The sequence below is a fragment of the Coptis chinensis genome, chromosome 3, assembly GCF_015680905.1.
Source record: "Coptis chinensis isolate HL-2020 chromosome 3, ASM1568090v1, whole genome shotgun sequence".
Lineage (NCBI taxonomy): Eukaryota > Viridiplantae > Streptophyta > Magnoliopsida > Ranunculales > Ranunculaceae > Coptis > Coptis chinensis.
The window spans coordinates 78,662,240-78,673,929 of NC_141458.1; the positions used below are offsets into that span (position 1 = coordinate 78,662,240).

Here is an 11,690-nt window from a genome sequence, read left to right on the forward strand (position 1 = left end):
TCTAGCATTGAATGAGATCTTATATCTAATAATTAAATAGTTGAGGTTTTTCACGTTGATTTATTGTAAATATTATGTGTTTTGATTTTCAACTCTATAAAGGTTGAGATTGACCCAATAATTGATAGCGAAAAAAAACAGAGATTGGCCCAATAACTTGACAAATATATTGCTTTAATCATTCTTTTAGTCAAGATTTTGTGTACAAATGGCTTTTAAGAGCTATCCCTAGTCATCAAACCACGGTGAAAAGAATGACAGATATCTCTGAAATCGCTGTAGCCATGTATATTACAGACAAAAAAAAACTTGCATTGCCACTTGCCAGTATGATACAATCTGTGACATTTTGTTGAGATATGATATGGTGTTGAGTAAATATATGGATCGAGCAGCTGAAAGCCTGAAACGCAAGGTATATGGCATATACTATATATAATATTTTGAATTATACACTATACAAGAGTTGATCATGAATACATGCATTTTAGTATTACTGCATATTGGGTTCACCACAAAATCTGAACTTAGAGTGAAGACAGGGCCGAACTACTAAGCCAAGCCAATTTTTTCATCAGCTGATAATGTAGTTGCACATGAATCCTATGCCTTCGATGCATATTATCACCAAAAAGGAATGTAGTATTAGTAATTTAAATTAGAAACTGGAGTATCTTTGTTGATCCCATACAGTGAATTATGTATAATTTTTTTTGTGCCATGTTTGCAAAGACACTACAAAATGATCATTAGAAGTTGGTATTACACACTATCTTTGATAATTAACAGGAAATCAGAAACTAGATACAACTACATTGATGAATTAACTTCAAAGAATAATTAACGAAAAAAATGATACCTCATAGAATAATTAAAGGGAAATAAAAAACTGAATGGATGCAATTTCACTTAATTGACCTCAAAGAATAATTAACGGAAAATTTTAAATTGGATGCAACTGCATTGAAACAACCTTAAAGGATAATTACAGGGAAATAGAAAACTGGATGCACCTGCATTGAACTAACCTTAAAGAATAATTAACGTGAAATAAAAAACTGGATGCAACTGCATTGAACTAACTACAAAAAAAAATTAACAGAAAATCAGAAATTTGACGCAAATGCATTGAACTAACCACAAAAATAAAATTAACAGAAAATCGGGAATGGGATGCAAATGCATTGAACTAACCCCAAATATTAATGGACAAGAAATTGGAAATGGGACGCATTTGCATTGAGCTAACCTCAGAGAATAATTAACATAATTAAAATCAGAAACTCTTTGAAAAGTCACATGTTTCGAAATAATACACCATTTCGGCATAAAGCACTGTTTTAAACCAATGCCTATTTCGAAAGGTCACACCTTTTCGGCATGATGCAATGTTTCGAACCAGTGCATATTTCGAAAGGTCACACCTTTTCGGCATAATGCACTGTTTCGAACCAGTGTACCCTTTCGAAAAAGTTTTTCTCACTTTACGTACTGTTTCAAGAGAAACTCATTTCATCTCAATGTAGGATAACTTGGGAGACAAATTACTTATTCATATCTCAATAGATTTGTGCAAATTCATTTTTCTAACAATGGGTACCCGAACCGAACCGGAACCGATTATTATGATTTTGATATATATAGTTTAGTATTATATTACACTAAATAAAGGCTCACCCAAACATTATAATGTATAGTTTTGTTTGTTAGATGTATAAAAGTCTACTAAATATAATGTGTGTTATTAAATGCATGTTTTATAATATTACGTTAAACATGTGCTTTATAAATGTTAATAATAATGTCGTCTACATATATGTATACTATGAATTAACTAATACATCGGATATATTAACTGATAAACGTGTACATGCTTGATATATTACATGAATAAGATAATGATCGAATATGTGCAATGCTAACTAGCTCTACATGTATAGTACATTAAAATTTAGTGTGCTATATATTTATATATGACGCGAGTACATATAGTATAATGTACACGTGTCCAATTTAAAATACACGTACGTGTAAGTACAATTTATGAGATGTAGATAAAGTTTTTAGATAACTTTCAAAGACTATTTAATTTAATTTAGGACCATTACTTTTTATGAGATGACAAAAATATCGAGTTGTCACACCAAAAACCAACTTTTATATCGATTACATAATTAAAAATAATAATACTAATGTATAATTCGAGAAACAACCGAAACCGACTTAATTAATGTGTATGGGTCATGGTTTTCTAAATACAAGAAAAAAATATGAAAGAACTGAACCCGGTAGGAAGTTAGGAACCTTTAAAAATATAACCGAAACCAGTAAGAACCGAATTAGAACCAACCCACGAACACCCCTAATTGAACTAACCTTAGAAAATTATCAACGGAAATCAGAAACTGAATGGAACTGCATTGAATTAGACTTAAAAAATAATTAACGTGAAATAAAAAACTGGATTGAATTGCATTGAACTAACCACAAAGAATAATTAACAGGAAATCAGAAGGTGGATGCAAATGTATTGAACTAACCTCAAAGAATAATTAATAGGAAATCGGAAACTGGACGCAAATGCATTGAACTAATTAACCCCAAAAAATAATGGACGTGAAATCTAAAATGGGACGCATTTGCATTGAACTAACCTCAAAGAATAATTAATGGAAAATTAGAAACTGGATGCAACTGTATCGAACTAACATCGCTCAAAGAGTAATTAAAGGGAAATCGGAAACTAGATGCAAACACATTGAACTAACCTCATAGAATAGTTAACGGGAAATCAGAAGCTGAATCTAACTGCATTGAACTAATCTCAAAGAATAATTAACAGAAAATCGAAGACTGGATGCAACTGCATCCAACAAACCTCAAATAATCATTAATGGGAGATCAAAAACTAGATGCAAATGCATTGAGCTAACCTCAAAGAATAGTTAATGAGATATTGGACACAACTGCTTGGAACTAACCTCAAAGAATAATTAACGGGAAATTGAAAACTAGATGCAGTTAACCTCAAATAATAATTAATGAAAAATCATAAACTAGATGCAAATGCATTGAACTAACTTTAAATAATAGTTAACTATAAATCAGATATTGGACATAATTGCTTGGATCTAACCTCAAAGAATAATTAACGAGAAATCAGAAACTAGATGCAACTACATTGAACTAACCTCAAAGAATAATTAACGGGAAATCAAAAAGTGAATGAAAATGTGTTGAACTAATCTCAAAGAATAATTGACGGTAAATCGGAAACTGGATGCAAATACAATGAACTAATCTCAAAAAATAATTAACAGAAAATTGAAAACTGGATGCAACTATATCGAACTAACCACAAAAAATAATTAACATGAAATTGGAAATTGGGTGCAAATACATCGAACTAACCTCATAGAATAATTAACGGGAAATCGAAAACTAGATACAAATGTATTGAACTAACCTCAAAGAATAATTAACAAGAGATTAGAAACTGTATAAAATTTCATTGACCTAACCTCAACAAATAATTAATGGAAAATCGAAAACTGGATGTAACTGCATTAAACTAACCTCAAAGAATAATTAACAAAAAATTGGAAATTGGATACAACAACATTGAACTAACCATAAAAAAAATTAACGGGAAATCGGAAAGTGGATGCAAATACATTGAACTAACCTCAAAGAATAATTAACGAGGAATCAGAAACAGGATGCAAATAGATCAAACTAATCTCATAAAATAATTAACGGGAAATTGAAAATTGGATGCAAATGCAATGAACTAACCTTAAAAAACAATTAACGGGAAATCAGAAACTGGATGCGATTTCATTAACCTAACCTCAAAGAATAATTAACTGAAAATCAGAAACTGGATGCAACTACATTAAACTAAGTACAAAGGATAATTAACGGGAAATTGGAAGCTGGATGCAACTGCATTGAACTAACCATAAAAAATATAATAATTAACGGAAAATCAAAAAATGGATGCAAATGCAATGAACTGAGCTCAAAGAATAATTAACGGGAAATTGGAAACTGGGTGCAATTTCATTAAACTAACCTAGCTCAAAGAATAATTAATAGAAAATTGGAAACTGGATGCAATTGCATTGAATAACCTCAAAAAATAATTAACGAAAAATCAAAAGTCAGATGCAACTGCATTAAACTAACCACAAAGATTAATTAACGGAAAATCGGAAACTGAATGCAAATACATTCAACTAATCTCGAAACATAGTTATATGTAGTGGGAATGTCTCAACATGTATGATTTTGCTTTTAAAATGGTGTATCATAACTCTTTTCATATGATTGAGATTGTTTTGCTATTCAAGTAGCTTCACTGTGATTAGGGCAGGGATCGGGTCGGGTTTGGGTCGGATATGGCTATATCCGAATCCGAATCCAAATAATTTAACAGTATCCGAATCCGAACCCGAACCCGATTATATTTGAAATTTAATATCCGAATCTGACCCGAACCTGACTAACCCAATCGGATAACACTAAACATTCAAAAAAAGCCCAAAAATTATATCCGAATCCGAACCCGACATACCAGAATCCAAATCCGACCTGAATACATAAACGGATATGAAAATCGACCTGAACCCAATATATTCGGTAATTGGGTCGGGTTGGATTCGGGTCTATCCGACCCGATTCCCTACCCTAACTGTGATTTTCTTTTCATTGGGCATTATCACAAATCTTCAATCAAACTTTTATTATTAAATAACAAAAGGATGTCGAAAGGTTGTATCGAGGGTGTATGTGTTATTTCTTTTTATAGAAAGTGATTAATATAATATTCATATATTAATATAACTGCTAATATGTTTAAAAATAATTTAATATAATGGCACCTGTTCGTATGACGGGTTCGAAAAATAGTGAACTAATGGTTATCAAAACCAAAACCAATTTGGATAAGGCTTCATGTGCTGGCTGTTGCAATCAGACTCTAATAACAAAACAGTGAGGCATCCAACCATTTGAGAGCAAACTAAATGCCATAACTGCGTCGACTGCGCATATTGCAAACCAAGGGAGTCAATCATAATTAAGTTTCTGGTTGAACATGAATTAGATAGCTATGCATGTGGGTCTGCCTTCAAAGAAGTATGTTGCATTATCATTCATAGAGATGGCATGATGAGTGACTGGTAGTCTGGTACGGTTGATCAGCTGAGAAGTTTGCCTCCCTCCAAGTTGGTGTGATTCTGTAGATTGTAAGTCTTCGTCTACATATTCTCCATCTGTTAAGCACCAACGACCATTATCAGTTCCAAAAGCCGAGACTGCAGCTTCGGAATCTGACACTATATCCATGGTATGTACTACCCCCTTTCTACTGCAGCTTCCATACTCTCAACTTCTCAAGCATGGCCATACATTTAGCAAGGAAATTTGTACAGTTACCTATCTTTCTCCGTAGAACCAACACAAATGTTCCACTACTATTTCTATAAACAGCTCCAAGATGACTTGCAAGTCCCGGGTTACCTTTAGATGCACAGTCACAATTGGTGTTAATATATAGTGTCAGTTTCAGGTGGAGAATAACGCGCTGAATAAAGTAGATCTCTTTCACCCATTCTCTATTGGCATTCTACAGGGATTGGTCATAGCAAACAAGAGGTTTGGGTTTAAGTTTGATTGTTTTTTGAAATGTGGCGCTTAAGTTGCATCTCAGAATGAGTACACATTGGGATGCTGTCATCTCATAAGGAAAAGAGATGCATGTGTTGTTCAGGTCTTTTCTGGTGTATTAAGCACAATTTTAACAGCAGCTACGCTCTAATGGACACAGTAAGCTGCGGCCCATGTTGAATTTGAACTAAACCATAGGATAAGTTTGGAGATTTTCTCGCACTAATTTGGACAGTTGGTTACAAAATATTAGGATTAAGCTAGATCGACAGCCCGCCAGTAGGAATTTTTGGTTGGTGAGTGGAAACCAAGCTACAACTTCGTCATTACAGATTGGATCTGTTTCTTAACGAGTAAATTAAAGAACTAAGTTTGGAACGGAGTGGAATGACTGGAATCTATATGTACTAGATATGGAGGAATAATTTGGACTAAAAAACAGGTGAGCTTGTAGTGGGAACGAGGAACCAACGCGATTCGATGTTTACATAAAATATTAGTCACATAAATTAACAAATGGATAAAGCCAACTTAACAGTAGGTGAGGAAACGGATTACTAACGGCAGAAAATAATTGTTCACTCTGAATAACTGTGGCCTTTGGCCTATAAAATCAAGGCCATACATAATTAGCGTAGTTATGCACATTAACCTTGTATCACGGGACATGAGCTCTTCTTAGTTTAATCAAATCTTAGTGCTTTTCTTCTAAAACAAAGCTGCAAAATGGTATCAGGCACTATTACTACTGCCAACAACACCTCCTTGTCCTCCAAGGAGAGGGTCTCAAGTAGTCACAAGTCTGTCGCCTCCTCCTCGTCCACCCAGGAAGAGGATTCAGGCACTGACTTTTGTATCTACCCCTTGTCCACCAAGGAAGAGGGCAAGAGGCCACTGTCAAACAACTCGAGGAGAAGCACGCCTCAAGTACTTGTACAGATTTTGATTTGGAAGCGCTTATGGTTGTTACTACAAACATTTTCCAGCAATCAAGTTTTGAGTCGGTACGTTAACTTACCACAAAACGATCTGTTCTCAAAATAAAAAGAATCCCGGTTTACTTGTTATTTTTTGATTTCTTAAATTAAACCAGGTCTGACTTACTATGAACTTTACAATATTTGCCAACTCTAAACTCTTATAACCGACTCTTAAACAGACCTGGCCACTATTAGTTCTTATCGAGATACATGAACGTATAGAGAGTCACTTAGTTTTCGGAATAAGTTTTGTGTAACTAAGGCTCTTTGCAATCTGGAGAAGAAATTGTTGGAAGTATCTAACTTGATGATAGAGTTTAAGAAAGACATAAACCAACGCAAGATCACAAACTTGGAGCAGAAAATTAAAAAGGTGTTTCATACTGTCACTTACCAGATCATCAAAGTCGTGGTTACCTGCTCAACATACATGGAGTCCATAAAAATGGACAATGAGTTAGTCAAATTTTATTTATCGTTTTTTTTTCTTCCTTTTCCTTATCCATCTTCTTTTTTTTCTTCCTGTATGCAATGCAACGTACTCATCACTATATCCTATACTCCATAACTTACTAGCCTCGATTTATGCAGGTGTACAACTTCAGAAACAGAAATCAAACAACAAGAATGTTTTGTCCAAGAACTTACTGAGACTCATAAGAACGTAACAATGTTTATGAGTACAGTAGGTAAGATAACTCTTAAGGGAAAGTCAAACTATTTTACTGTATTGCTGGCCAGCTTGTTGCATTTACATCAGTGTCTTTTTAAAGTAATTAATTAATCTCTGCTAGTTGTATGAGTGTATGGCTATGACTAGAATCTCAATTTGAAAATTTGATAAATCCCTTAGATGCTTCTTTGTTCGACCAAAAAATGCAGCTTCTACGGAAGTCCAGAATATCTCCCAGATTGAATGCCATAGTATCCAACAATTTCTGAAAACAGTATTTACCCAAGAAAAGTCACTCAACGGAGGACAGGTTCGACATTTGGCAGTACCTGAAAAGGAATATAGATTATGTCTACTCCTTCGCTTTTTTTATTATAAAGTTCAATATTGATCTAGTTTTAATCACTTCACTATCATATACTATCAATTGATATAAAAAATATACGGTGTCAACTATTCATGTCTGATTTTGGTGATTCAGAAGAGCATAGAGGAGATCAAATGCAAATCAGTTGGTTTCTTTGTCTCCGAGCTAAATGTCAACATAGAAAAGTATACTGCCCTCAATGAAACTAACGAAAAAATTCTTAAAGAATTTTTTTTTGAAATTTTGTGGATCCCGATGGTGGAATCATTTGAAAAGTGGACTGACACACAGGAAAAGTCCTTTTGCACAGTAGCCAATGCTATGCCGTGGTCTTGGTGTCACCCATCGATGGTGAGCAAGTCCTTCAATAGCCATATTGTGGAAGAGTGGCACTATCGAAAGGAGTCTACGTTGGTAGTTCTAGATGAGAATGCAAAGGTAGTAACAACCAATGCTCTTCAAATGGTGGAGACATGGGGCGCTTCAGCTTTCCCTTTCTCAAGGGAGATGGAGGTTAGCATCAGTAAGAGCTAGACAGTAGAGCGTATGATAGAGGACTTTCAGATTCTTGAACAAGATTGGGTATGTTTACCCAACTCTCGTTATATCACTAGTAAGTAGTTTAAGCATTCAGTGGTACTTTTAACATTCAGCATTCAGCACTAAAATTTCTTGTGAATGCTGAATTCTAATATTTGAAACAAGAAAGTCCCTTCTTGCCCTTTCTTAAGAATCCAATCTTAAGAACCCATCTACTTTTCTACCTTGACTTTTATGGCTTCAAAATAAGTTCTTCAAAATTTGATGTTGGCGTCACGGGTTTTTTCATTTTTTTGGGTGAATGATATCCACTTTGTTAAAAATAGAATTACATATATATATTCTGAAAATAAACAAAATATGAAAATAAACCGTTAAAATATATTTGTGAAAACATATTTTAAATAAATTTATTTATCATTTATTTTTTTCGATAATCCATCTCTTCTCCTCAAATATAATATATATTTTGTTTAACAAGAAATCAAGTTAGTGTTTAAAATAGATAGCATGAGTAAAATTGTCCGAATGATTTATATTCACCCTTCAGAGCCAGGTTATTCTAACAGAAAACAAACATGTTTTTTAGAATTCAGCAATCAACATTTAGCATTCAGAGAATGAGCCATTCAGCATTCATAGGCTCAGAAAAACAAACGACCCCTTAGTCAGCTTAAATACTCATTTCACATACCACATTTTTTTCTACAGAAAAGTGAGATTGTCTGCATGTATGGAGGAGACAATCCCGACATGATAAAGTCTTCCACGAAAGATGTAGAAAGTGACAACCTCAAAGAGAACAACTAGATGAAAACCGTTTACGTTGGAACAAATGGGCGAAAAGAGAACATGAAAAAAATTGTACAAACCCTCAAAGAAAAGAAGGAAACATGTTTGAAAGAGACCAAAATCTCTTCATTTTGGAGTCACTTATCTGTCGTACTGAAGTCAAGGATAATGAACGGAAGTGCACCAGAAGAAGACGACATTACGAAACAAGTGATGACACTATTGTGTTATAGCAAAGAAGAAATCTGGACCGCAATGTCATACAAAGGTTCCACAGAGTGTATCAAGTCGACTGGGGCACAATTAGTCCAAGGCTTCAATGGCTTCATCAAGACAAATTCTGACTTCAAGTCAAAGGATGATATGTGGAAGTCATTAGTTCAAAATCTCAAAGGAGAAAAGCAGACAACGCAGTCTCAGAGCATGGGTTCTGCAGGTAGGTGCACCAACAAATTAGTTATCACACCTTATCGAGTGCTGATAGATGCATTCGAGCATAACATTTATATACGAATGCAGCTTCTGTCCGTGCATTGTTCCGAGTTGAATACCAAGATGTTCACCAGCTACTTATCAAATTATTCTCCAAAGAAGAGGCACTGAATGGGGGACAGGTTTGATATAAACACCGAATAATTTTGCACATTTATTTTCTTGAACTTTAACACAACGTGCACGCCTTTAATTTCTGTCATTCAGATTGGATTAACAAAGCTCAAAAGCAAATCAGTTGCATTTCTGATGACAGAATTAAAGTTAATAAAACAGAGCTTACTTCTGTCACACAAACTTATAATGAAATCGTTAGACAAAAGAAAGACTTCATTATCATCTGGATCCGTATGGTAGAGTCATCAGTGATAGTAAGACCAAGCCTAGTGTCTCACCTTCAAATCATGGCACGCTGGCTGCTGAGATTTTCCCTCCATAGTCTTGTAGTTATCCTGGTATGATAGGATGTATTTCATATATCATATCTCATATCTCTATGGTGTAGGGAACTGTTGAGTTTATGATAAAGATGGATCTCATAGTCCTATTGTAGAGGAAACTGTTGTAATCCTTATTATAAATAGAGGACACGACCACCTTAAGGTCTAGTGTGTTTTCCAGTCCATTAAACTTTCTCAATAAACAATCTTTCATGGTATCGGAGCCTTAGTCCAGCGACAAGAATTTTTTTTTTCTCTCTTTAACATCAATCACAATCACAATGGACGCAGGAAACACCTCTTCAACTGGTGTCGTCATACCCAACCATTCCGGGTTTATGTCAATCAAATTGGACAGGACCAACTATTCTCTTTGGCTTGCTTAGATTGTTCCTGTTTTGAAGAGCAAGACTCTAATGGGTTTTGTAGATGGTACAAAACCATCTCCATCTGAATTCAAACGGGGTGCTACAGGCGCAGTGACAACTGAAGTCGATCCCGAGTGTGCTGCTTGGAATCAACGGGATCAAATGATCTTGAGTTGGATCAACAGCTCTCTCACTCCATATCAGTGTTATCAACGGTGGCTCGCTGTACATCCTCACGTGACACGTGGTTGTCACTAGAAAAGAGGTATGCTTCTCACTCACAAAATCGCATTCTCCAACTGAGGAATGATTTGTTTACAACAAAAGAGGAAGGCCTTTCAATTTCTAATTTTGTGGACAAAATTAATCAGCTTGCTGATAATCTTGCCTTAGCTGGCAAACCTATTGAAGATGATGATCTTGTTACTATTATTATGAACAATGTTGGTTCCATGTATGAAGCTACAATAAGTTATGCTCAAGCCCGTGACACTCCTATATCCTATGATGATCTTGTGGCATTGCTTCTTAGTGCCGAAATGAGACTTAAGGCACATAACACACCTTCACTTGAAACCAATCCAACTGCAATGTATGCTCCTAAATCTCATCAGAACAATACTCGTGGTCGTGGTTTGCCAAATATCCGAGGATCTCACATGAGAGGTAGAGGTCGTGGTCGTGGATTTTATTCAGGACCATCAAACTATGTACCTCAAGCTAACAATTCTGATCATCTTGTTTGTCAAATATGCAATCGACCAAGACACTCTGCTATAAATTGCTATGAGCGCATGAACAAAGCCTATGAAGGTCGGGTTCCCACTCAGAAGCTCACTGTTATGGCAGCTACTGCATCATTCAACAACAATCCAACCATTTGGATTACTGATACTGGTGCATCAAATCATATCACTTCCGATCTAGCTAATTTGGCAATTCATGATGACTATCACGACAAGGATCAAGTTGATGTGGGTAACGGTGCAGGTTTGGCTATAAAACATATTGGTTCAACTAATATATCACATGCTATGTCATCCTATAAAATGAACAATATTTTACATTGCCCTTTTGTTGCTGCTAACCTCCTTTCAGTACATCAATTTACTCGTGACAATAATTGCTTCTTTGTTTTCTTCCCTGATTGTTTCTATGTGAAGGACCTAAAGACGGGGAGGACGCTTTTCCGCGGACAAAATGAAAATGGTCTCTACCCTTTTCACATTCATAATCAGATTTCGAGCAAGTCAGGTCATCCTTTTGCGTTTGTTGGTGTCCGTGTTGGTGCTCAAGTTTGGCATTCTCGTCTAGGCCATCTTGCATCAAACACCTTATCTAGACTTATGTCAAATAAATGTCTTCCTT

The 11,690-nt window shown here is 35.1% G+C and overlaps 1 protein-coding gene across 3 annotated transcripts; it reads left to right on the forward strand.

Moving 5' to 3' along the window:
* The first annotated feature begins 6,294 nt into the window (after nucleotides 1–6,294).
* On the forward strand, nucleotides 6,295–9,114 carry LOC147510979 (uncharacterized). Of its 3 annotated transcripts, none has more exons than XR_015219143.1 (5): nucleotides 6,295–6,674; nucleotides 7,242–7,339; nucleotides 7,533–7,633; nucleotides 7,805–8,303; nucleotides 8,942–9,114. XR_015219143.1 is itself a non-coding variant. In XM_086602833.1 (5 exons), exons 1-4 carry the CDS (start codon nucleotides 6,397–6,399, stop codon nucleotides 8,222–8,224), a joined length of 897 nt encoding a protein of 298 aa, XP_086458959.1. In that variant the 5' UTR covers nucleotides 6,296–6,396; the 3' UTR covers nucleotides 8,225–8,272; nucleotides 8,942–9,114. The 3 variants fall into 3 exon arrangements, 2 of the variants coding, with proteins under 2 accessions (XP_086458959.1, XP_086458960.1); XM_086602833.1 differs by having other exon boundaries at nucleotides 6,296–6,674; nucleotides 7,805–8,272; XM_086602834.1 differs by having other exon boundaries at nucleotides 6,297–6,674; nucleotides 7,982–8,272.
* The last annotated feature ends 2,576 nt before the right edge of the window (nucleotides 9,115–11,690 follow it).

Coding starts and splice junctions, on each gene's coding strand:
- LOC147510979 (XM_086602833.1), top strand. CDS start 6,397: ATGGTATCAGGCACTATTACTACTGCCAACAACACCTCCTTGTCCTCC. Junction 6,675..7,241: donor AGCAATCAAGTTTTGAGTCG/GTACGTTAACTT, acceptor CGATTTATGCAG/GTGTACAACTTCAGAAACAG. Junction 7,634..7,804: donor AGTCACTCAACGGAGGACAG/GTTCGACATTTG, acceptor TTGGTGATTCAG/AAGAGCATAGAGGAGATCAA.